This window comes from Equus quagga, chromosome 19 (assembly GCF_021613505.1).
Source record: "Equus quagga isolate Etosha38 chromosome 19, UCLA_HA_Equagga_1.0, whole genome shotgun sequence".
In the NCBI taxonomy this organism is placed as follows: domain Eukaryota; kingdom Metazoa; phylum Chordata; class Mammalia; order Perissodactyla; family Equidae; genus Equus; species Equus quagga.
The window spans coordinates 21,032,773-21,060,472 of record NC_060285.1 but is presented as its reverse complement, the minus strand read 5'-3'; the positions used below and the strand labels follow the sequence as shown (position 1 = coordinate 21,060,472).

General features: G+C 38.4%; 1 protein-coding gene across 1 annotated transcript in view; it reads left to right on the top strand.

The window, feature by feature from the left end:
• ANO4 (anoctamin 4) overlaps positions 1 to 20,167 on the top strand; it is a 186,098-nt gene extending 165,931 nt beyond the window's left edge. Inside the window, exons 22-26 of the mRNA XM_046646718.1 lie at positions 2,415 to 2,567; positions 3,561 to 3,708; positions 9,814 to 9,933; positions 17,690 to 17,795; positions 19,976 to 20,167. Coding sequence (XP_046502674.1) covers positions 2,415 to 2,567; positions 3,561 to 3,708; positions 9,814 to 9,933; positions 17,690 to 17,795; positions 19,976 to 20,167 — 719 coding nt within the window. The remainder of the gene's footprint in view (positions 1 to 2,414; positions 2,568 to 3,560; positions 3,709 to 9,813; positions 9,934 to 17,689; positions 17,796 to 19,975) is intronic.
• Positions 20,168 to 27,700: the final 7,533 nt, after the last annotated feature.

The following is a 27,700-nucleotide window of genomic DNA, read 5'->3' as shown; positions in this document are numbered from 1 at the left end:
GTGGCCAGAGTAGAGGACTGTTTGGGAAACCTGTCTGGGGCATGGGGTTTGTTTGGACGTGAGACTTGGAAGATCTTTGAATGGCATGGTGAAAAGTTTGGGATTTAGTCTATAGGTAACGTGAACCTACTGAAACATTTTGAGTAGGGAGATGATGAGTGATGAGCTTTAACAATATTGAGAGCAGTGCCATGGGGAAGGGAGGCAAAAGTCTGAGGCAGAGAAGCTAGTTAGAAAATCAGTCTGAACTCCGTTAGGGGCAATGGAGAGGAGGGAGAGCTGAGAGACATTTTTGAAGGGTAATTAATTGTTGGACTTGGAGGCTAATGATTCTGAATGCTGAGCTAGCTGAGACCTGATTTTTATGCCAGACAACTCTGAGCGGAGGAAGGATATGAAAGGAGGAACAGCTTTAAGGATCAAATTGAGAGATGGTTTGGAGAGTGCTGCTTCTGTGGCATAACAACAGATAACTGGAAATTCCTTGATAAGAGTCAGGGTTAGAGATAGAGAATTGAGAATCCTCATCAGAGAGATAATAATGAAGTCATGAGTATAGATGGACTCACTTAAGGTAAGAGAGATGTCAGGAGAAAAACAAAACCAAGGGGAATGCCTACATCTGTTGATGAGTGAAGAGCCACCCAGCATAGGCACTGAGTATGAATGTAACCAAAGATAGGGGATACCCTGGAGGTGGCAGTGTCACATAGATGAGGTAAATGGACTCTTTAGGACCCTGAAACCACATCACCCTTGTTAGAATTGCTTCTTAGTTATATGTCTTTGTCGAGTTGCTTGACATCTTTGTGCTTCAGTTTCCTCACCTGTAAAATAAGGATAATAATAGTACCCACGTAATAGGGTTGTGAAAATTACATGAGTTAATATATGTGAAGTAATTAGAACAGTGCCTGTTACATAGGAAATTGTGTCTAACTGTTATCATTGTTTTGTTGTTGGTACTTTCTAAAATGAAGTTTAAAAAGTAAAAACAGAAGGAAATTTTCAGTCATTCATTCAGCCAATGACTTTTTTGGAGTCCGTGATGCCCAATAAATTGTATTTTTTTATTTTTAATTATGGCATCTGGTTGTTTTGCATCAGGGACTGCCTTGTTTTTTTAACTTTTTATTTTTGCAAAGTTGCAAAAATAGTACAGAGTTCCCATATACTCTTCACCCTGTTTCCCCTAATGTTAACATCTTAAATATTTACTGAAACCAGAAAATTAACACTAATACAATACTATTAACTAATCATAGACTTTATTTGAATATTGCCCGTTTTTCCATTTTTTTCTTGTTGTGTTCCATCCAGGATCCAACGTTACGTTTAGATTTTGTATCTCCTTAGTTTCCAATTTGTGGCGGTGCTGTCTTTATTTTTTATGATTTTGACACATTTGGAGAGTAACAGTCTATAGTTTTGTAGAAGGTCCTTCAATTTGGATTTATCTAATGTTTTCTCGTGATTAGGTTGAGGTTCTGTATTTTTGGCAAGAATACCACAGAAATTATGATGTACCCTCCTCAGTGCACCGTATTAGGGGTATGTGATGTCAGTATGTCTTATTGCTGGTGACATTAATTTTGATCACTTGGTTAAGGAGATGTCTATTAGGTTTCTCAACTGTAAAGATACTTTTTCCCCTTTGTAATTATTATCATATAGGGAGACACTCGGAGAAAATACAAATGTCTTATTTTTTAAATATAATTCCCCCTACTAGTTTTAGCATTCTTTGATGGTTCTCACCTGCAACAGTTAATACTATGATGTTTGACTAATGGTGATTTTCTATTTTCATCATTCTTTCTACATTCATTAATTAGAATTCTACCATAATGAAGAGCTGTCCTTTCTCCCCATTTATTTATTCAATTATTTATTTATATCAGTATATATTCATGTCAGTATGGACTTAGATACATAGTCTTTGGGTTGTAATCCATTATTATCATTATTTTGCTGTACAAATTGTTCCAGTTTTGGCCACTGGGAGCTCCTTCAAGTTTGTCCTGTGTCCTATTGATGTATCCCTATCATTTTTCAAACACCTCCTAACTTTCTGCCATCACAAGATATTCCAGGCTCATTTTGTATTCTCCCTACAATATCTGTAATTAAGCATTTCTCCAAGGAGCACTGGTTCTTTTTATTAGAGAATAGAATTTGGAAAACAAGGTCAGGACCCTAGGTATGATCATTGCTCCTGGGATACCATTGCTTCCAGGCCCAGGGAGTGGCTTTCTTTCCAGTGTCCTGGCCATTTTTCTGGAATAGATGTTCCCTGTGCTTCCGTATTGAGAAAAATATAGGTTAAGACAATGATACATTCAGATTATTATCCTTTTGAAAATAGTCATGGAAAACCAGTACTCTTTGTTCTTTTTCCTTTTTTTCTTCTCTAGTTCTTCAGTTTGGATTTACAACTATCTTTGTGGCAGCTTTTCCTCTAGCACCACTTCTGGCCTTACTGAATAACATAATTGAAATTCGACTTGACGCTTACAAATTTGTCACACAGTGGAGGCGACCGTTAGCTTCAAGGGCCAAAGACATAGGTAAGTCATATTTGGGTAGGTTTTTTAAAAGATATTAACCATCTGGTAGATAAAAATAGCCACCAACTTTAGATTTTTACTTATAGTTTCCATGTAAGATGGCTCAATGAATTCTTGGAAAAGAATAATTATGTTAGCCGTCAATATTAGACAAAAAGCAAAGCTGCCTATTTGGAAATTTATAATTTCCAGTGCTAGAGAATTTGTACTTAAGTAGATTCTCAATTTGATTATTTCCATCTTAAGACTTCAGAATCTAAAAATTTTATTTGTTAGCACTTCCTTTTTAAAGTAGAACTTCCATTTGCTTAACTTTGTTTTGCCTTTTTCTAAATGTTTACCTGAGTCACGTGAAGCATGATCCAGTTTTTCTAAAGGTAGAGATGGCCTTTGGCTGTTGACTAGAGATGCTGAGTTGAATAAGGTGTAGCCTTTTGAGAGCTGCCTGAGATCAGAGACTGTCTTTTATTCCTTTCTGCATTCAGTGCTTAGTAAAGAGCAGGCAGGCTCTCAGCCAGTGTATGTGGAAGAGAATTAAGTGTGCATGTACTTGGCTCACCATGGTCTTTGAACCTCCATATGAAACAAACACACATTCAGTGAGCACCTACCCTGGGTCAGGGTGTCAGGGACTGGACCCACAAAGATGTCAGTACCCCTCAGGAACTCCCAGTCTGGTTGCAGCTTGACATTGTGAGTGCTGATCTTATTGGATGGTGTTTTGGTGCCTTATCATTGACCAGAACTCTCTGACTTATGTCTGTCTGATCCTAACTGAATCATTAAGTCATGGGCATTGGCACTTCCACAGAAACCCCTTCAATGCCAAGATGTTTGCGAATACAGATTCTTACTCCTGGTTACATGTGTCAGTATTTGGGAAGATGAAAGGACCTGTGGAAAGGATTATTGAAAATTGTTCCCCCAGTTGTTTGCATACTTATTATCTCTGCTGTTATGTCTAGAACTAATATAGCACTTCTCTTTGAATAGGAATTTGGTACGGAATTCTTGAAGGCATTGGAATTCTCTCTGTTATTACAAATGCATTTGTCATAGCGATAACATCCGACTTTATCCCTCGCTTGGTGTACGCTTATAAGTATGGACCTTGTGCAGGCCAAGGAGAGGCTGGGCAAAAGTAAGTTTGCCATAAAACTGTCATGAAATGTCCATTTCCTCTCCATAGTGTGATGTTGGACACTCAGACGGAAGTCTCCACATTGGAGTAACCCAAGACGAGAAGGCCTGTAGTGGGGGAGGTAGAATTACAGTATAATAACACTTTCAGCCAAAGAAAACACATCCTGATCTATTAAAGGAATGGGGGTCATACAGGTCAGACAAGTTTTAGGTGGAATCCAATGTAAGAGCAGCAATTAATCATTTTCCCCACCACTGGCCCCTGCCCACTATGAATTCAGAAATGTGTGGTATGCTAACGTGTATAGACAAAAAAGTGGTACATGATGTAGTATATTGTTATGCCATTTTTATGAGTTTGTAAAAGGACAATTAGAATCTGATTCCCATGTGTCATTATATGTAGACTCTGCAAAATCTATAAGGGAAATATGCAACCATATGATGAGTACCCAGTAGGTACTCAATAAACGTTTGTGGAATAAGTAACTGAATGATTTCTTCCCTGGCTATTGACCTGACCAGAGTCTATATTACCCCAGGCAAATTGGGTGAACCTGGGAGCTGAATTGTATGGCATCACCTCAATGGTTCCTAAAGCCAGGGCTTTCTGGGTATTTCTGATCAGATAAAGCCTAGGCAAAATTATAACATGTACCCTAGCTTTCATTTCTACACCCTTGGAGAAGAAACAAGAAGTCTCAACATACTTTAATGGGAGAAAAATCCCTGTTTTGGCTAAAGTCAAAACAATCAAATTCTGATTGTGGGATTTAGACATCTGTAGGTCAGAGTGGGATGTAATTTGAGATCATAGGATCTTTTCAATGCCCCAGAAATCATCCCACATGGGCTGCTGACGACTCACACAAGCTGCCCTGCCTCCTGGTTTATTAGTCTGAGCCAAAATAATTCATCCTTGATAGCCATTATAGTTCAGTTAACCCCAAGGAATAAAGTGCCACCAAATCAGGTTGGCTAAATTCATGCGCACATGACCTAGGTCCAGTTTCATTATTAATCCTACACAAATGCTGTAAGGCATGGATGACCAAATGCGCTAACGCTCACAGTCCAGCTATTTGAAGAAACTTCTATAAAGTTCTTTACTACAATAAGCATGGGGCCATTAAACACTAATTATCTAGCAACTTTAAGTGATCATTCCATCCCCTTTTAAGAGAGATTTAAAGAGCTGTGTTGTACTACCCATGTGTTTCTTTGTAATTGTAACTGTTGTCAACATTCTCTGCTGACTTAATCTAAAAAAGCTTATCTTTGTTCAAACCACTTTCACATATGTTTTCATATGATTCTCAAAACATCCCTGGCAGTGGGATATGCATTATTACCCTCACTTTGAAGAGCAGGAAGAGATTAAGAGAGGTTAAATCCAGAATCACAAGGCAGAGTAACTGTTGGAGCCTACACGAAGGTAAAGCCTAGACTTAGACGGTGTTCTCCAGCCGGAACCTCACAGCCCTCAGGGCCAAGGCCAAGAAGTGGCTATCTAGCTCATCTAACAGTGAAACTCCCTGGGGTTTAAATCCCAATGGTTATTTCAAGTCTTTCCCAACTCCAAATATGGTGAAACCTGTGTTGGTTTGGGGGGAACCAAAAATAAAGTGGAAAAATTTATGCACAGTTGATAGTGAATAAAAGCTTTAGAATTTTGACAATCTATTAGATTTACAACAATGTTTGTGGTGATTAAAATTTATCTAATAGCCTCCTTAATTCAGTTTTATTGGGCTCTCCAGGGCTTATATATATATATATAACCTTTCTCTTTGATTTAAGAGCCTTCTGCCACTTCCAGTATTTATAGATCTACTTTTTATTTTCTAATCCATTGGTCATTTTCTTGTTTTCAAATAGTTATATTTGAATATGTTTCTTCATGAATCTTATTTTCTGCCCCACCAGCTACTCTATTATCCTTTTCAGGTTTGTTTCTTTTTCCAGTTTAGAAATGACTGACCTCATAGAGGAGCATCGTTGTCAAATTTTAGAACGTCATAGGCTTTTGGAGTAGCATGTGCAGTCATAGTCAAATTCCACATTATGATTTAATTCAGCTGTAGAAACACCATATTTCCATTTAAATTGACTTTAAATCAAAAGTACTCCAACCAAACCAGTCACCTTTCTCCAAAGCTCCATACCTTGTTCTTACCATTCTTTCAACTTTCCCTGGCTTCTCCATGGAGGAAAATTTCACTCATATGCCCAAGGTCATTCAGTTCACATGCTCCTTGTCCCTGTGACAGAAAGTTTTAGTTATTCCTGGCTGTGCATTTCAACCACAGTCTCTCTGCTCTCATGGATGCTCAGCAAACAAGTCTTCAGTGGCATAGTGGGAAAGGCTTTCTCATTTTTCAGCCACATCTGTACATCAAAGGAACACTGTGCTTTGGGGTAATGTTTTCCATGCAATGAGTGCATGAGAATTTTTCAAAAGTTTTCACTTGTCCTCATAAGACATTCTTTCTTTTCAGCTTCAGCCTACATGGGCTGATTCCAGGACCAACGCTCATGATCAGATTGCTCACTGTTTGCAAAAGGAAGTCAATTCCTCCTTCAGGGTATCTTTCTAACAGCCCTTTAGCAAAGAGCTTAGAGAACTAAAATCACCTCTGGGCAGACATCAGGAGACAGAAATTATGAAGTAAAATCGAAGATGTATACTATAAATTTGTTCTGTAAATCAGAGTTAAAATTTCAGTCAACAAACTAAAATTTTTTCCAGGCAGCACAAATAGCCAGTTTGACTTCCTCCTCCACTGAATACAATAAACTAATTACTTTGTTATCAGGCAAACATGGGCTAGAGTTTTGGAATATTCTCTAAGGATATATGCAGGCCTTAGAATTATTGTGAGGTGTATACCTGATTTAGTGATATAAATCAAAGCTGATTTTTCTGGAGAAATAGTGATTCATAAGGAGTTAGAGACTTGGTCAAGGACAGAATGCTCAAATTTTCACAGAATGAACCACATATATCTTACTTAATTAACTATAAATAAACTTTATACAAACTGTAAATCAATTAAATAGATCAACACCATAACCAATTGCAAAGTTGTATTTAAAAAGATAAAGCTTACTGTACTGAGGTCTAATCTTCCTTTTTCATAATGTCTGAAATTTTTATTGCAAAATGTCAGAAGTCTACTTTCTTATATCCTTATCTCATCAGCCTAATTTATTATCCATAAATAAATGTCATTTATTATCTATAAAGCTTGTTTGACTTTAAATGCATAAACCTGATCTAATTTCCCCTAGATTTTTCACTCTTTGAGTCCTATCCCCATGCTATTTGCATCACAATGTCTAAAACCTCAAAAGCAAATTTAGTAGCAAAATTCCAAAACACTCTGCAGTCATTTTGATCTGGAATCTACAAACTCAAAAGGCAACTTCTGATTCTATTCTTTCTCTTGTAACCGATTATAGTGATCACTAGTTCATCTTTTTCCCTGTAGTAAAGGGTTGAAAACAATAAGTAACAAATAGTTTTAAAACCAGGATTCTCACATTTAAATGAATGTGCTCTTCTCATAAGTTACTTGGAAGAGGTATGCATCCTAATTCAAACAATGCTACCCTTACATAAGACATTTTCTGAATCTCCTTCCTTGGAAATGCCTTCAGAGGCCATCTACTAGCCCCTTACAAAAATAGACTTCATCTCAGGAAACTCTTTCTCTGTCTGATACTTTTTCTCCATACCTGTCACTTCTCCCTGATCATCAGTGTAGCCTCATCTTTCCTCTTGCTCACTTGGAGCTGGTGGTGTGTCACAGTTAGGGTATATAGCGCTCCTGCCAGCAAACTGAGTGATAAACATGGGATCTGCTGTTGCCTGTGGCTGCCTGCTGTAACAGTAGGTCATTGAGTTGACACGTGGATGCCATTGGTTGAACTTAATATAGCGAAACATGGGAAATCTCATTTCCTGAGTTGATGACCATCTCATCTATTTGATGTTGGCGAACCAACGTCTATTCTACCATAGTGAAAAGAATTGGAGAAATGCCTAAATAGTTCAGTATTAGCAGTCCTTCTTCCCTGATTATGGAAATAATATGGAAAGAAAACTAACACAGCTGATAACTATGTATATATGTACTAGGTCCATGTGTAATGCTTTGTACCTAGAAATGTGTACCCATCTATTAAAGGCACATTTTAAGCTTGGATTTATGACTGACATTATATGAATATGCTTAATAAATAGTTCAAAGATGTAGCCTCCTTCTTTTGAGGGTAGAGTGTTCAGTCCATGAGACAGGTATTTCATTCAAATTTAGATTCTCAATTGAGTTTTTGAACAGAGCATCCATTAGACAGCAGCTTTAATCTCAATAAAGCTCAGGGCTACTTTGTGAGAGAAGAGTTTAGGAGGGGTCATGAATATTCCATTTCAGTGCTGGGCCTGTTTTTTGCCAGTTTCCAGAGCACCTTTCTTTTCCCACAGCTCAGCTCCTAGAAGTCTGTATTTCACAAAACTAGCTCCCTGTCTGTGACAGCTAATAATCATCAAGATGCTAATTGTTTTCATGTCATGTTCTAGGCAGTTCATAGATGGGGAGACATCATTTCAAATTACCCTCTCAAGGGGAGACGTTTCTCAAGGAGAGGCCTGCTGCCAGTTGGCATAAGGCATGTTATACATCCACTGACAATTTGTTTCACCCATGAGTGATTTGACAAATGGGTCCTTCTGCTTGGTTCATTTTTTTTAAGGCCATGGTGAAACCAGTGATTTGTCTTGAGTGAGAAAACACACAGAACCTGTGGGCTCTCAGAACTATGTTCATGTCATCATTTTGCTTTGGTATTCAGCAACTTGAGATAATCATACCAGATGTGTTAATGAAGAGAGTTTGAAGACCATGATTTATTCATTCAGTCAATAATTATTTACTGACCTCCTGCTTGGTGCAAAATAAATAAAATGAATTCATAACAGCCACTCACATTTATGAAGATCTTGCTATAGGCTAAGCACTATAAATCATTTTGTTTAATCCCCATGATGGTGGGCACTTTTGTTGCTTAAAGAAGTTACATAATTTGCCAAGATTACATGGCTAGAAAGCAGAAGAGCTACAATTTGACCTCAAAGCCGAAGTTTTCAGTATTGTAATATACTGATCCCCAGTACAGAATGAAAGCCATGTCCTCAGAAAGATTATAATCCCTGTGGGATCCAGGCAATAGATTTATTCTTAGTCCCTTCTCGAGACCTAGATAGAAACTCTGGTACTTTAGTTTTCCTCCAATTGAATTCAATATTTACTGGATTCCCACACTGCATAAGACTATCCCAAGTCCTAGGATACAAAAATATCTATGACATCTGCTCTATTCCAAAAAAAACCACAACAGTCCAGAGAAGAAGACATACATGTATGCAGCCAACTCTAGCACAAGCTGTACTACAATTGTGAAATAAGTTTAGTGGCACGATAGAGAGAAGGGAGTGAGTCTTCTTACTGGGAGGTTAGGACATCTTCCCAGAAGGGGTGGCATTTCAGTTGACCATTGAAGGATAAGCACTATTTCTACTTGTAAAGAAATGAGTAGGGAATTCCAACAGAAAAGGCAACCTGCACAGAGTTATGAAAGCATATGATACATGCAGGGAATATAGTCTAGCATGACCATAGCTTGGGATGTGAGTTGTAGATGGGGCATCATATTCATGACAATCATATTCAGGGCATTATGAGAGAGTACAGATGTTAATTAATGAAGGAATGTGTACATGTGTGTGTATTATCAATGAAAAAAGCAGGGACTTACCTATAATTTATGCTAATTATGCAATTCTGTCTTTCACTTATTTCACTGAAGCATTTATTGGGATAGTGATGTTCTGTGTGATGATTCTGCACAAAAAGGACCAGAACAAAAGAAATGACTTGTTCCCGATTCAACATACCCATGGTTTTCCAGTGTATCTTAACTTGAGCACTGTGACAGTCAGAACCAGCTAACAGCACTTAAAACTTCCAGGAAGTAGAGCCTTTAGTGAATGGGAGGCAGAAGTGAACAGAGTTATAATTATAGAATTTGTTTTCTTTATTAGGTGCATGGTTGGCTATGTGAATGCCAGCTTGTCTGTGTTTCGAATTTCTGACTTTGAGAACCGATCTGAACCTGAGTCTGACGGCAGTGAGTTCTCAGGGACTCCTCTCAAGTACTGCAGGTGAGCATACCATTCTTAGCCTAAGCTGGGCTGCCTCTGTCATGGGGAGGTTTTGCTCAGACGGCCCTTTCTGACTAAGTGGGAGAGTCTTTAAATCTCCTCTCGACCAGGCTGTGACTCGGACCAATTAAAACAGAATTTGTAGGGGTGTAACCCAGACATCTAGATCCAGGAAGCCCACAGAGTTCCAAATAAGAGGAAGCCAAAGAGACCCACACCAAGACTTTATACTTAAAGTGTCTTAAGTTAAAGACAAGGAGAGTGGCCGGCCCCATGGCTGAGTGGTTACGTTCGTGAGCTCCACTTCAGCAGCCCAGGCTTTCACCAGTTTGCATCCTGGGCGTGGACGTGGCACCACTCATCAGGCCATGCTGAGGTGGCGTCCCATGTACCGCAACTAGAAGGACCCACAACTAAAATATACAACTACGTACTGGGGCGGGGTTAGGGAGATAAAGCAGGAAAAAAAAAGAAGATTGGCAACAGTTGTTAGCTCAGGTGCCAACCTTTTAAAAAAAGAGAATATTAAAAGCAGCAAGAGAAAAAACAATTTGCTACATACAAGGGAACCCCTATAAGACTATCAACAGATTTTTCAGCTGAAACCTTGCAGGCCAGAAGGGAGTAGCACAACATATTCAAAGTGCTGAACAAAAACAACTGCCAACTAAGAATACTCTACCTGGCAAAGTTGTCTTTCAAAATTGAAAGAGAGAGAAAGAGTTTTCCAGACAAGCAAAAGTGAAAGGAGTTCATCACCACTATGCCAACCTTACAAAAAATATTAAATAAGCCAAAATGAAATGGTGCTAATGAGTGACAAGAGAACATATGAAACTATAAATTTCACTGGTAAAAGCAAATATATAGAAAAGGCTGTAGAATAATCTTTTATGAAGCTAGTATGAGGATTAAAAGATAAAGTAGTAAAAAATAATTATAACTACAATAATTAGTTAAGGAATACATAAGATAAAAAGATGTAAATTGTGACATCAAAAACAAAATGGGGGGGGAGTAAAAGTGTAGAGCTTTAAAATGTGATCCAACTTAAGTATATCAACTTAGACTATTATGAATACAAGGTGTTATATGTAAGCCTCATGGTGACCACAAAGCAAAAATCTATGGTAGATACACAAAAGATAAATAGAAATGAATTTAAACATACCGCTAAAGAAAGTCATCAAACCACAAAGAAAGAGAGCCAGAGAAGAAGAAAAGGACAAAGAGGAGCTACAAAAAAAAAAAACAGAAAACAATGACAAAATGGTAATAAGTACATACTTATCAATAACTACTTTAAATGTAAGTAGACTAAGTTTTCCAATCAAAAGACGGAGTGGCTGAATGGATTTTTTTTAAAAAAGACCATTTATATGCTGCCTACAAGAGACTCACTTCAGATGTAAGGACACACACAGACTGAAAGTGAAGGGATGGAAAAAGATATTCTGTGCAAATGAACCTAAAGAGAGCTGGAGTAGCTACACTTACATCAGACAAAATAGACTTTAAAACAAAGAATGTAATAAGAGACAAAGAAGGTAATTACATAATGATAAAGCCAGTTCCTGGGTTATAATTTTTTTAGTTCCTTCGTTCAAAATTAGTAAAAATCAGAAATGGGGTGAGTAATTTTGGGTGCCCTTTAACACCCACCTCAAAGGGGTCAATTCAACAAGGGAATATAACATTTCCCAACATACCCAACATAGGAGCACCTAAATAAATAAAGCAAATATTAATAGACATAAAGCGAGAAATGGACAGCAACACAATAATATTAGGGGACTTTATTTCCCCACTCACATCAATGGATAGATCATCCAGATAGAAAATCAATAAGGAAACATTGGCTTTAAACAACCAGTTACATCAGATGGATTTAACAGATAGATACAGAATATTCCATCCCAAAGTGACAGAATACACATTCTTCTCAAGTACACATAGAACATTTTCCAAGATAGATCATATGTTAGGCCACAAAAAACTTCTTAATAAGTATAAGAATATTGAAATCATATCAAGCATCTTTTCTGACCACAATAATATGAAATGTGAAATCAACTACAAGAAGAAAACTGGAAAATTCACAAATATCTGGATATTAAACAACATGCTACTGAACAACCAATGGGTCAAAGAAGTCAAAAAAGAAGTAAAAAAATACCTTGAGACATTTGGAAATGGAAATACAACATACCAAAACATGTGGGGTGCAGCAAAAGCTGTTCTGAGAGAGAAGTTCATAGTGATTAATGCCTACCTCAAGAAACAAGAAATATGTTATATAAACAACCTAACTTTGTACCTCAAGGAACTAGAAAAAAGAAGAACAAAGGAAGCTCAAAGTTGGTAGAAGAAAGGAAATCACAAAGATCAGAGTGGAAATAAATGAAACAAGACGAAAAAGACAATAGAAAAGATCAATGAAACTAAGAGCTGGCTCTTTGAAAAGATAAACAAAATTGACAAGCCATTAGCTAGACTTACCAAGAAAAAAAGGGAGAGGACTCCAATAAATAAAATCAAAAATGAAAGCAAAGATGTTACAACTGATACCACAGGAATACAAAGCATCGTAAGAGAATACCATGAACAGTTACACACCAACAAATCTGACAACGTAGAAGAAATGGATAAATTCCTTGAAACATACAACCTACCAAGACTGAACTAGGAAGAAATAGAAAATCTGAACAGACTAATTACTAGTGAGGAGATTGAATCAGTAATCAAAAACCTCCCAACAGACAAAAGTTCAGGACCAGATGGCTTCACTGATGATTTCTACCAAACTTTCAAAGAAGAATTAATATCAATCCTTCTCAAACTCTTCCAAAAAATAGAAGAGGGAGCACTTCCAAACTCATTTTATACGGCTGGAATTACCCTGATACCAAAGCGAGACAAGGATTCCACAAGAAAGGAGATTACAGGCCAGTATCCCTGATGAATATAAACACAAAAATCCTCAACAAAATATTAGGAAACCAAATTCAACAATACAGTAATCCCCTCCCCACTTTTATCCACGGGGGATATATCCCAAGATTCTCAGTGGATGCCTGAAACCATGAATAGTACCAAACCCTATCTATGCTATGTTTTTTCCTATATGTACATACCTATGATAAAGTTTAATTTATCAGTTAGACACAGTAAGAGATTAATAACAACGATAATAAAATAGAACAATTATAACAACACACTGTAATAAAAGCTACCATAGATCTTAGCAACCCCAGCATACGATTTTTTTTCTTTCCATATTAGTCAAGAACTTCCACCTTTTCACTTAAAAGAAGCACTTTACAGCTTCTCTTTGGCATATCCAGATTGCCAGCATCACTACTCTTGTGCTTTGGAGCCATTATTAAGTAAAATAGGTCTACTTAAACACAAGCACTGCAATACCATGACAGTCGATCTGATAATGGAGACAACTACTAAGTGACTAATGGGCACATAGTATATATAGTGTGGTCACACTGGACAGAGGGATGATTCACTTCAAAGGAAAAAATATGTTTTTTAAATAATAAATAAAAGCAGAACCCAGAGTGGTATGCAGAGCATTGCAACCAACTTTTACCCAAAGGGCATTTGCTGAACTGGGTAGACTGAAGCCTTGTTTTTCAAGACCCTACATGGTTAGGGAAGTTGAAAGAAAATAGAGAAATGACAAGCCTTTGATCTAAACATACACTACATAAAACAACAATATATTCATACTGGGGTCTATTTTACAGCAGTGGAAATAAATTAGCTACCTGCAACAGCATGGATGAAACTTAGTAGCATGATAGTGAAGAACAGCAAGCCTCAGAAAACTACATACGGTATAACATCCTTGCCAGAAATTTCAAAAACAAACAAAACTAAACAGTATAATATTCAGACAAATGAATATATCTACATAAATATATGTTAACGATAAAAATGAAATTCAGGATAAGGAAAGCATGGGGGATAAGATGAGAGAGGAACACAGAGGAAGACAGAAGTTCCTGGTAATGTTTTAATTCTTGGACTGCATGGTGGATTTATGAGAGTTTATTATATTATTAAGGTATTAAATAAACATTAAAATTAGAGAAAATACAAATATAAATGGACCAATAAGGTTAGTAATAAAAATTAAGAACTATGATTAGGCCAATTCTGTGCATCTAAGGGCCAAAATAATGTGATGAAGCAAAGGATGAAGAATAGTCAAGACATGTTTGAAGGATGACAACAAGGTGGAGATTTACCTTATATTAATCATGGTATAAATTATAGTAATTAATCAGTGTGATGTTGTCTTAGGAACAGATAAATAGAAAATGGAATAGAATTGAGAACTCAAAAATAAATTACATAATAATTAAAGATGTAATCACAGCATAACAGGTACAATATGACTCCATTTAATATAGAGTTCAAAGCAGACAATACTAAGCACTGTTTTATTTAGGAACACTTGCATAAGTAGTATAACTATAAAGAAAAGCAAAAACTTACAATAGCTGTTATTTATTGGGGTGTCTGGGAGTGCCACTGAGGCATTACTTAGCCACTGACCACGTTCTATGTCTTAACTTGGATGGGGGTTACATGAGGTTCACTTATGATCCTTTCAAATGTACATGTACTTTTATTTCACAGTTTAAACAGTAGGATGAATTAACTATCCTTACTGCTAGAAAAATAATATTTGCAAGTCAATCATCCATTTCTTGAGAAATAAAAGCAACTTTAGAAAATGCATTAACTTAAGTCAAGAGGAAACATCTCTCCTTTCCCACATGTAAAATTGAAGCTAGGAAATTATTTTCTGAAAACAACTCTGACTTGCAGGAAAAAATTCCTCCAAACGTTAATGCCTCTGGGCTACTTAGTATCTTTGAAGGTGCTAGGCTAAAAGATTAGAGGAGTAAACCTTTGATTTAATTAGCTTTGGAGATTAGCTTCCTGGCTATTTCTACAGCAGGACAGGAAAGTGTTTTCTTGTACAAGTGCCAGAGAACGTGTAACCAGTCATTTGCAAATAAATAGTACTGTATCAAAAACAGAGACATGAAGCACAAATGACATCTGAGCATAGTCTTCCCTCAAACCTCTGCCTCATGGAAAAGGCCAATGCGATCAGGGAGGGGTAGGCTGGAGTGTGAACTGAGAGTTTCGCTTGCAACAGTCACCTGCAAACTCATAGAAGAAAAGAGCAAGAGTCTAAAATTTTAGAATAGGGTGAGATGGAGAGACTAATTTTGTTGCTAGGGAAACCTGATGTCCACAGAAGCTTCATGAATTACCCAAGATCATATTAGTCAGGCAAACCCCAAACTTGGTTCCAGTGTGCTTTTCAGTGCACAATTCTAGACATAGCTGCAGGCAGTGAAGATGACGACAGCCAAACTATGGCACCATGGAGTTTTAATTCCCTTAGGGTAGCAATAAGAAATTTTCTAGAGAGAAACTTGACTTTATGGTACAATGACTTAAGAGAGTCGGAAGACCAGAAACCTGCTGCTTCTGAAAACTGAACCAAGAATTTCACAACTTCTGATTCTTGCTCTCAGAACCTAAGTGCCATTATATGCACATTGTGTTCTCTGAGCACAGGTTAGCTGAACTCTGTGATAAATCTGCAAATGGACATATGTTACACAAGGCTGAACAAATAGATACATATTCTCAACAACTGGATCTCTACAGAGAAATTATCTAAAATGTTGCCAGCTCACCATAGCCATGTGTATAATGTTTTCTAAACATTAAAAAGAAAATATAAAGAACATTAATTTTTTTAATCTTAAAAATTCATAAATTAAAATTTTAAATCACCATCTTGAAACAACCGTTTTCACTTTTGCATATTATCTGTGTACAATTTTACAAATAGAGTCATTGTGTTTGATAATCTACTATCATTATTGAGTCATAAAATTGAGTCATTTTAACTTTCTAGTTTTCATACTTACATTTAATGGCTGTTTATATTTGACATATCCTTATTTATTCAGCATAGAAAGAATAAATGAATTCATTTATTTGCTATGAATTTTTAGCAGGAATTTCAAGAATGATACATCTGAATTGTATTTTCTGGAAATAGTCAAGGAAAATAGTCTGCAGGGTCAAGGAAAAACCATGATTTTTCCACCCAGTGAATTTAGAAGGGATCCAGAGAGGAAGAGATTTGTCAAAATTCTTCAAATGAAAAGCCAAACGAGGTCTGAGAAGCTAGTCAAAATGCAGCAGTCGAAATGAAAGGCAAAACACGAGAGCAGAGTAGAGGCATAAATAGGAGAGGGACCAGTGATTCCTGAAAAGAATTTCTTGTTTTAGTAAACATTATTGTGTAAAAAGTCTGAGGCGTTAATGAAGGTAAAGTTTGGAACAATTTGGGCTCCCTCCTTTTATAAATATACTTTTGTCTAATAATCGGCCATGTGTATAATTAAAAGCATACTGCTATTTTTCTTCTAGAATATTTTCTTGGACTATATTTGAAATATATCATTGTTTTGGACCTATGACAGGAACAGATTATGTAACTATATATTATAATGAAAGAATAGTGTTTAGACGATTACCTAGTCTCATCATTACAGAGAGTCCAACAGTCTGAGGCACTAACAGATTCATTCTTAATTTCAGATACTCATCATAAATATCACTTTACTGACAAGATAATCATAATATATTATTACTACATTCCATAGACACTAATAATAATTAAGGTCATTGTGATAATGATGATGATAAAAGTGACACCTCATATTTTTGTAGTCTTTGATACTTTTCAAAGATATTATGCATAGGAATTATCCTGTATCCTCATATGCAAATTAGTGCTGAACTTGAGGTTAGGTACTGTTTTATATGAGAGACTGGATAATCTAAATTTTTATTCAGACAAAGGAATTTGCTATGTCTACACAGCAGATATGTTGGAATAACCAATATTGCCAGATCTTGTACTTTTCTGGAGCTAATGAAAAGAACATTAGATTCAAAACATATGAAAACTGGATGACATTGAGAGAGTCACTTTTCAGTTTTCCCACCTGCAATAATAGTAATAGTACGGTAAGGATAAAATGGAGTCACATGGATTTAAGTTTCTAGAATACTGTTTGGCCCCTAGGAGATGCTCAACAAACATTTGTGGAATTTGATGCCGACTGGAGCATAAATTAGGAAGGAGTCTTTAGTGGTGAGTGGCAGAAATCCAGTATAAACTGAAACAAAAAAAAATTCATTGATTCAGGTAACTGGGAGGTTGGAAGGGTGATATTAACATTAGTAATGGCTGGATCCCAAGCCTCCAGCAGTGTCAGCAAGATACTGCCTCTCTGCTAGCTTTGCTTTGTTATATTGACTTCAGTCTCAAGCAGGATCTCTCTACACAGCTTGTGATGACCACCAGCAGCTGCAGGCTTTAAATCCTGTGGGCTTAGCGATAATTTATCAAGTGATCATTCTAGCAGAAGTCCTGATGGGGAGTCTCGCCCATCAGGTCTGGCTCATCTTCTGAGCTGAGGTCAGGGGAGGGGGCAAGCCCTGCTCAACCCACACAGATGATTCCCCAGAGGAGAAGAGAGATTCTTTAACCAGAAGAAATGCTGAACAACCAAAATGACAGATGTCTAGTATACAGAAACTTTTAAAACTTTTCTCCCATGAATGAGTGGGAATGGAAGAGATTTTGGAGTCAGAAAAATCATACTTTAGAATGTAACATTCTCCTGGATATTTATAGATACCGAGATTACCGTGACCCTCCTCATTCACTGGTGCCCTATGGCTACACACTGCAGTTCTGGCATGTCCTAGCAGCCCGATTGGCTTTTATCATTGTATTTGAGGTAAGTTTTCTCAACCAACTCTTCTATTTCCTTTGACATAATGAACTAACAAGAAGTCATATATAAATATAAGTTACGAGAACTTTCCATGTGATTTTTTACATCCAGAAGTAGTATAGTAATATTACATAATCTCTTTATCTTCTCCTTAATTAAAGTACTTGAATTTTCCAAGAAATATTTGAAAGTAAATTGCTACTTGTTAATGGGTAAGTCAAGAATCATTGGCCCTAAATTTAATATTCAAGAGCCATGATTCTTAAACTAGGAAAATTGCAGTTTTTCCATCCCCCTTCCAGAGATTCTGATACATCATGTCTGCAATTTTCTTTTTACAAGCCCTTCAAGATTATTCTGATGCAGGTGTTCAAGTCCTATGGATTGGAAAATGTTGAACTAGGTATTACAAGTGGTAGCTTCTGGTTGTGTATCATCATGACATTACTTGTATTAAGCACACAAATAAGTATTGCTTATCTAAGCACTTACAAAATGTAATGTACCTAGTAATTGCCTATATTACGTGTCAATAAAAACACATCATCTATTTTCTTTTAGTCTTTAAGAAAATTGCTGCTAAAAATAGTTTGCATTTCTCTAACTGTACTCATAAATGGAAATTTCATCTCCTGTCACATATATGAAAGCCCAAATTAATGCAAGCCAAGGCTGCTTCTTGGCTTAGACTAGATGCTTCCTATACCTCTTTGAAACTAATCCATCACTGTTTTTTCCTTCACTCCAGGCAACCAAAAGAAGACAATATTAAGCTGCTCTTCCTTGGGAATTAGCTTATCAATGGCTCAATCCCTCTTTAAAGAACATATTTTTTTTAATTGAGGCCATAATAGTTTATAACATTGTGAAATTTCAGTTTTACATTATTATTTGTCAGTCACCATATATATGTGCCCATTTACCCCTTATGCTCACCCCCCCACCCCCTGCTCTTCTGGTAACCACTTATCTGTTCTCTTTGTCCATGTATTTGTTTATCTAAAGAAAATATTTTTAACCCGCTACTGTCTTAAAATTTTTCATGCAAAATAAAAAAGTGGTTGTATTAAGTTATTACTTGGCTTATCAAGTAGAACTTTCCATTTCTTTTCAATATATTGTTATTAAACTATTTTAAAATACTAGAACAATACAGAAAATCCTCTTAATTGTCAGGATCTTATGGCATCCATGTGTGACCAAATTTTAAATGAAATTAAGAATACTTAATGGTATCATTTGAAGATGATTAATCTTTATTTAATACTTTAGAATTGTAAGGACCTTTAAATTGTCATGTAGTACTTTATTGGTCTCCATCATATAGATGAATAGGAATGACAGTGATTCTAGAGTTCCAACTATTAGTATTTGTGGCAGTTTACCAAAAAGAAAGAAAAGAAAAACATTTCTTCCTGAAATGATCATTTCCCTTAGGCCCACTGATAATTCTTACAATCAAGACTGCAAAGCATTTAGCAATCTATAAAGCATTTAAAAAATTTTTCTTGGGGCTGGCCCCGTGGCCGAGTGGTTAAGTTCGCGCGCTCCGCTGCAGGCGGCCCAGTGTTTCGTTGGTTCGAATCCTGGGCGCGGACATGGCACTGCTCATCAAACCACGCTGAGGCAGCGTCCCACATGCCACAACTAGAAGGACCCACAACGAAGAATATACAACTATGTACCGGGGGGCTTTGGGGAGAAAAAGGAAAAAATAAAAAAAAATCTTAAAAAAAAAAAAAAAAATTTTTCTTATAATTTTCACAATAACACTCAGTTTATAGGTGAGCAAATTGAGGCTCAGAGTGACTTAGCATCAGGTAGACAGACAGCTCTTAACCAGTAAAAGCTACAGAGCTGGAATTCAAACCTGGGTTTTCTGATTCCACAGTATGCATTCTTCTGGTTCTCCTTTGCATTCTCTGACGCCTCCTTCTCCACCTTCTTTGCTGACTCCTCTTCTCATTCCCTATGTGGTGCCATCAGACCAAGTTCGTTCCTCACCTAGCCCTGTGATCTTCTTTCTTCACACACACCTCCCCTGGCCTCATCCCGCTTTCCAGATACTCCAGAGGCTCCACACCCCTGGAGCAAGAGGAGTTCTTGAACCAACCCCCAGAGCTCTTCGTGGCAAAGAACGGACAATAGACCTGAGGCTGTTGTATTCTCTTCTCTGTTTGTAGCACCTCGTGTTTTGTATAAAGCACCTCATTTCATATCTGATCCCAGACCTCCCAAAAGATCTAAGGGATCGAATGAGAAGAGAGAAGTACTTGATTCAGGAGATGATGTATGAAGCAGAACTGGAGCGTCTCCAGAAGGAACGAAAGGAGAGGAAGAAAAATGGAAAAGCACACCACAATGAGTGGCCATGACCAGGTAGGTGAGAGGTGTGCTCGTGGTCTGAAACCTCTCCTTGGTTGGGAGGGGGTGCTTTAAACTCCCCGAATCAAATCTTGTCATTGTTCTTCTGATAGGGATCAAAAGAAACTCCTGAGAAGCTTCCAAAATCAGCTGTTTCTTAGTTTAATTGCAAATTTAACTTGATCTTCCCTTTGCACACAACTCCTGCAACTCTTCTCTGCCTCCATGGCACACTCTGGCCTGGCAGTCAAGGTCTTCATGAGTTGGCCTAGGTGTTCTCTGAAATAAACCTTCTTCTGCCTTCTACTCCAGCCTGGCTATTCTCTTAATATCCCCAGGACAACCTGCTCCTTCTTTCTGATTAAAGTCACCTTTTCGTCTCACCCAAGATGGCCTTCTCTCCATTACCCATTTTTTTCTCCCAGACTGATCCATGTCATGCCATCCCCCTTAAAAGGTTTCCCCAGACTCATCAGCCCATTGAAATTCACTCCTTATAAACTTATCTGGTTCTTGCATCAGTACCACATGTGTTGACATATATTGATCTGTGTTGTTAATGTATGATTTTCAAATAGTTATCGAGCTTCCCCAGCACAATTGTAAGCATCTTTAGGAAAGTCTCTATGGATTATCATTTTATTCTTCTAACTAGTTAGCCCAGTGTTAAGCACATGGCACCCATTAAATGCACATTTAGATAATAAAAGTTGGATGGATTAAGGCTAAAAACATTGTAATAAAATTCCATAATGTTCCCACATATCTTATCAGAAAGTTCTTCTGAAACCTTTCTTATCTGGCAAGTCAACTACTAGCTATGTGTCCTTGGACAAGTCATTTAACTTCTCTGGGCCTCAGCTTCCTCATTGACGAAATGATTAGGTGAGATCTCAGTTTTGATACACCATGAATTTAATATTACAGCATTTCTTTTGCCTTGCCCTTCATTTCTCTCTCTCCACTTGTTTGAAGACTAATTTTGAAAACATTTTCCAAAGTTTGGCCTCCGAAGGAAAAATGAGATATACAGGGGAAAAAGTATATTTTTCACTTTTTGTGTAGGTTAAGATGTAGGTGATACCTGCAGAGAAGTTTATTGTTAAATTAGTGAAATTGTATCACCCAGATCTGTGTTGAGTCCAGGAGGTGGACTCAGAGGAAACCACCTTGACCCAGGCCCACAGGGATAATAGTGGTATATAGATGTCAAACACTGGCCCTGCCCCAATTCCAAAGTAAGCCTGGCTTCACTAAAGACAATTTTTTTTTAATGTTTTACTACTTAGTAAATTTGCCGTTTTCCAGATCTGCTATTTGGCTATGTGAGTTTGGGAAAATTACTTAATTTTTTTGAACCTGCTTGTCTAGCAGAAGTAATATGCAGCTCAAATTGGCAATGTTTGGGAGACATTTAGGAAACAATAAAGTTTTGTAGAGTACTACACAGGATTTGTATTGTCGGTAAGCATTGTGTTGTAACCCACCAGACCTAGCTTTTCCATTCTCTTTGTCTATGATCTGGGGTGGAACATTCACGTGGATTCGATTTCCATGTTTGCAAAAGTAAAAGTAAAGGGGTTGGACTGAACAATACTTTAAGAGACTATCCTTCTGGGATTCTATAATTTGCCCCAAGCTCCTGGTGGCCTCCACCCATTCTGATTGCTTCTTCTCTGCCTCTGGTCAGAGGAGAAAGGCTGACTATCCAGATGATTTGGTTGGGGTAGGAGGCAGATATTAATGACGAGAATTGCTCCCGGAAGCTCTAGTGCTGACATTATCCACACCTTGGGGCTGCATTAGGCTGTAGGGCTGGTAACCAATTGGGAGTTTCTTCTGTCCTCATCTTTATGGTCTGCTTTCTCCCCAAAGAGGCCATTTCTAATTTTTGCTTGAAAGCATAGTGGTTGTCTGTCTTTATTCCCGCAACAGTTGGCAGGATGTCACCTTGTTTCAGACTGCTCCTCTGACTCAGTCTGTTCATCTGTAAAGCAGGCACAGTAATGTTTATACCATACCTGACTCAGTTTGGGGTTATAAATTGTTTGAATGCTTTGATTTGTGCTAAGTACAAACCATTGCACATCATGTCCTTAAACCTTTGTGTGCACATAGGATTTTAATGCCTTCTTTTCTCTTTCCAGGTAATAGTTCATTTCCTGGTCAAGGACCTGAATTCTGTTTACTTCTCCCAGCTGTGCAAAAGCACATTGAAGTGAATGACTAAAATGCAACCGCAGTGCATGTCGCAGACATTGGCAGCAGCAGGGGGTCAGCACCCTTACAGGACTGCCTGGGAAATCACACTGCTGTGAAATCACGTTGCAGTCCAGCACACAATTGCTCTCCATCCATAGACCATTCTTGACCAAGCAAGCATGCACGTCACGGGCAGTTACATTCTCAAGTTTTTAAAACCAAGGGGAACTTGTATACTGGGCCTGTTTTTCAGCCTGTTTGCTACCTTTTTTGCATTCTATCCTGTGTGAATTTTACAGACACTGGGCTAAAAAGGGTATTCAGACACCTGGACACACATTCCTAGAATGTCATCATCCGGTCCTAATTCCTTGTCACCAAACGACACAAACAAGACCCTGTTTACAACTTTTTCTTTATTTCAGATCTTTCTGAAGAGGTTATTATATATGACATATCTATAGCTATGTGTATGGCCATAGATGTATTTCTGTGTGTACATATGTATAGTCATGTATTCTTACATATGTACATACAAATACAGAGATATATAAAGTACATAGAAATTCCTTATTTGTAAATAGCCAAAGTTACTGACATGAATGATAAATTTTCACATTTAAATAATCATCAACATGAAGCCATGTTTAATGCTTGTATAATGTGATGCAATAAAATTTAAAATAAATTTATGCACATGGAATATTTTAGCTGGGTCTTCTGAAATTCTGTTGTATTTTCTTATGAAATAAGAGGGCTCATAGAAGAGTGAGATCTTTAAAGAAAGGTCTATCACTCCCAAATACTCCTGAGAAATCACTTCACCCTTCAGAGAGACCACACTTTTCTTCCTAACCTACATTTTCCGTCTTGCTTCCATTGCTATCTTCTTAGGGTACCACGCCAACTAATTAGAAATCAGTCAGAATAGCTTGGAAAGTAACACTGACACCCTTTTTTGAAGAAATATGAAATATAACCAGTGATACTTAGATGCTTTTAAATTCCCTGCCTATTAGTATGTTCTGCTAATCCTAGAAAAGGGGCTGGCTGTCTAGAAAAAAAAAAATGTGTTTCTAAGCAATACCTGTTGTTGTAATTATTCTTTTTCCAGAGATTCCAGAACCTACGCTTGAACCATGTCATCACCTTGCCTATGCTAATTGAAAAGATGAGAGTGCTCCTAATACCACATCTATCAAATGATGTCTCATTTTGGCTGTGGGTTCACCTGAGCTGACTGTTTCCAGGAGACCTTAGATGTTCCCTTAGATGGAAACAGTCAGTCAGAGTGGCTTTGGACAGGCTAGAACTTCAGCCATTTCTTAGTTTCATCTTTCTAATACTCCTTCTGACCTGACATTCCTGGATGTGAAATACTAACCCTAGCAGGGCCTAAACTAAGGAGATGTACTCTATGGGAACTGAAGACAAGAGGCCATTGACAGAGCTTTCTTTTCAGTCAGTGGCTGAGAAGTCTGTGAAATATTTCATGCCAGTCCTGGGGAGAGGAATTTCCCAGGAAAGTCTCAAGAGATGAAATATAAGAGACGCTCCAAAGAGACAACTTGCTCTGCTGACTCAGCATTGTAACTTCTGCTTGCTATGCCTGAAACTCTACCCCAAGCATCATGGCCCAATAAATCCTTGGATTTGGCACATCCACATCTGCTCTCCTACTCCTTGGGGCATGGAGAGTGATGGGGATAGGGAAGGAATTGTGAGTTCCTCCTTGGGTTTGGAATGGACCATGAACATTCAGAACTAGATACAGGACCACCCAAGACACTGGTCAGGATAAAGAAAGAAACATTTATTAAATACCACTTTCTACCTGGCCTAAGTATAAACTGAACTGAAGACAACTCTATGGCCAGAAATTTTTTTTACTCTTGGAATCCTACCTTTACTATCACAAGTGCCTCTGGCAGTCACAATTCCTGATATGTTTCTAGCATATAATTTTTTTATTTCCTCCCTCCCTTCATTTCTTTCTAACAGCACAGTGAATGCGCTAATTGACCTTCCCTGTTTTTGGTACAGGGAACATTTGGTGAATATCTTAAGATGTTTTTAGGTTTGTTGGGGCAGAAAGGCAAAGAAGGTTATAGACAGGAATTTCTGAGGGACTTTCTAAGAAATCAAGTGCTGGGAGTGACGTCACCAAGATGGTGACATAGATTATTCCTGACTTCACTCCCCCTCACAAGAAGAAAACCGACAACTCTTCATTGACAAGACACCACTGAGAAAATCCTAGAACATGGAGGTGAGGCTGAAACACCCCTCTTTCACCACAGAGATCAAGACAGCCAGCATTAGAAGGATAAGAGGAGTGGCTACATGCTGACCGCATTGCCCCTCCCCCAGCCCAGCAATTCACCATGCTGAGAGGTCTCCCCTGAGCCTACATTTCCTACAGAGGGAAAAGAGACCCCAGGGTGGACATCCAGCTTCCCTAGTGTCGTGGGTTGCTTCTTGGGAATTCCCACTCTGGTCTTGCTCTGTAGGGATTATGGGGAAATCTACAGGGCTTGACCACTGGGAATCTGATTGTAATAGAGGAGGCATAAGGGGCTCGCAACAACCAATACTTGGATCTTGGCAGACTGAATTCCTACCTGCAGCATCCAAGTAATAGTCCCAGCCAGCAGCTTTGCTTATCTGCAGAGCCATGACCAGGGAAGTCCATAGGGTGCAGGTCTGCCTGATTTGGGTCCCCCATTGAAGAGCCTTGCTAGCCCTGGAGCCTGGTCTGCACCCTCCTATGCAGAGGAGTTGAGCCATAGCCCAGCCCACTGCTGAGTGTAGCTCCCAGCCCTACCTGATCAGAAAGACTGGCCAGAAGACCCGAAGGCTACATAGCTCAGCAACATGAGCAAAGAGTATAGCAGGGAGAACTTACAGTCTGCAGAGCAAAGCCAGTGGCACCATAGGGCTAAGGAAATTGGGAAGTGGGTTGGGTTGAGTAAAGACCACAAAGCCTTGCCAGGCTTGGAGGTATCCCTGTCTCCACCCAGGAAGGGGAGCTAATTCATAGCCCCACCCACTACTGAGCGTAACTCCCAGCCCTTCCAGACCAGAAAATCTGATCGAGAACAGCTGAGAGGCTGCTTGCAGCTAGCCCTCCCATTCCACTCAGGCAGGGGAGTTAATTCATAGCTCCATTCACTGCTGAGTGTAGCTCCTGGCCTACCTGACCAGAAAGCCTGATCAGAACACCTGGAGGCTGCATAGCCAAGCCAGACTCAAGCAGAGAGTATGGCAGGCAGAGCTGATCAAATGCAGAGCAAAGCCAGTGGCCTTATTGAGCCAGGGAACTCGAGTGTGGGTCGACTTGAGTCAAGACAACAAACAAAGGGTCTTGCCAGCCTTGGAGCTGATTCTCCTGCTCTGCCTGGGCAGGAAACTAATTCATAGCCCCACTCATTGCTGAATACAGCCTTCAGATTGCGCAACCAAGGAACCTAACCGGAGCACACTGGAAGCTATGTAGCCCTCCCAACAACCCTGCATAGAGTGGCACTTGAACAAAGAGCACAGCCCATGGCTTTCTCCATTTGCAGAGCAAAACCAGTGGCCCTGTCTGGCCAAGGAATCAGTGCACATCCTTGCCTGATTCGGATCCCCAACAAGGAGACATGCAGGCCCTTGGGCCTGTCCTGCTGCCCCACCAGGGCAAGGAAGCTAATTCATAGATGACCCACTGCTGAATATAGTACCCAGTCCCAACCATCTAGTAAACCTGACCATAGAACCCAAGCAACTGTGGAGCCTATCCTATAGCCTCACTTAGGCAGGTAACAAAGCCAGAAGTCCTATCCAACTGTTCTCAGCCAGTGGCATCACTCCCCTGACTCCAGCTCAGGCAAGGCCCCCACCCAAAAATAGAGCCTTATAGCAAGCCCCATCTGCCAAAGGACATTACCAACCAACATGTCCAGAAACCCAAAGTAAGCTGACTGGTGAAGAACTGTCTCTGCCAAGGCAAACCTGTAAAGTCTGAAAGAGGAGACCTCTTACTGAAATGTGTAGATACCAATGTAAGAAATCAAGGATCATGAAAAATCACGTAAACATGACACCACCAATGGAAACTAATAAAGCTCAAATAGCTGACCCTAAAGAAATGGAGATCTATGAACTATCAGACAACGAATTCAGAATACTCCTCTTAAAAAAATTTAGAAAAGTACAAGAACACACAAGAGACAACTAAACAATTAGGAAAATGATGTAAAACAAAATGAGAAGTTCAACAAAGAATAGAAACCATCAGAGGAAGAAGAGGTTAGCTAAGGCAGCTACAGCAGCAGCAGTGTAGGGGCTGAAACATGCTGGGTGGCAAGAACCTCATGGCAGAGGAATAGAGTGACTAAGAGACCAAACACCTGAAAGAAGAGCTCGTAGACATTGTGGAGTCTCTGCCAGGCCCTGTGGGGCTTAGGACTGCAGGCCAATTCAGAGACAGTGCTGGTGGCAGCAGTGGCAGTGGGATCAGCAGTCAGAAGTACTGCCAATGCTTGTGACAGGTGGTTGAAGATTATGCCAGAAGATGGCAGGTCTGTAGCCACAGGATCAGGTTCTTCAGACTGCACTTTTCTTTTTTACATCAGCCCAGAAAACGTGAGCACAATACAGTTTGAGTAGCCTTGCTTTCTTTGATTTATAGAACTAGACCACAACATTACACTGTCAGCTTTCACTATGGGATGAAAAAAAAGGTAAAAAATAAAACAATATTTTAAAACTTCTGTAATTGTTGAAAAGTTGATAAAATTTTGCTCATTGCTCCTTATACAGAAATCTTAAAAGAAATTCCTTCAGATGGACCTAAATATAAAGAAGTATTAAGAGACCTAAAGGGAGAAATAGACAGCAATATAATAATAGTAGGGGACTTTAATACCCCACTTTCATAAATAGATAATCCTTACAGAAAATCAGTAAGGAAACATTGGCCTTAAGTGACTCATTAGACCAGATGGATCTAATAGACATATACAGAATATTCCATCCCAAAGCAACAGAATACATCTTCTTCTTAAGCACACAGGATAGGTCATATGTTAGGCCACAAAACAAGTCTTAATAAGTATAAGAACATTAAAATCATATCAAGCATCTCTTCCAACCACAATGGTATGAAAATGGAAATCAATTACCAAAAAGAACCAGGAAAATTCAAAAATATGTGGAGACTAAACAACATGCCACTGAGCAACCAATGGGCCAAAGAAGAAATCAAAGAGAAATAAAAAAAATATTTTGAGACAAATGAAAATGGAAATATGACAAATCAAAGCTTACAGGAACAAAAGTAGTTATAAGAGGAAGTTCCT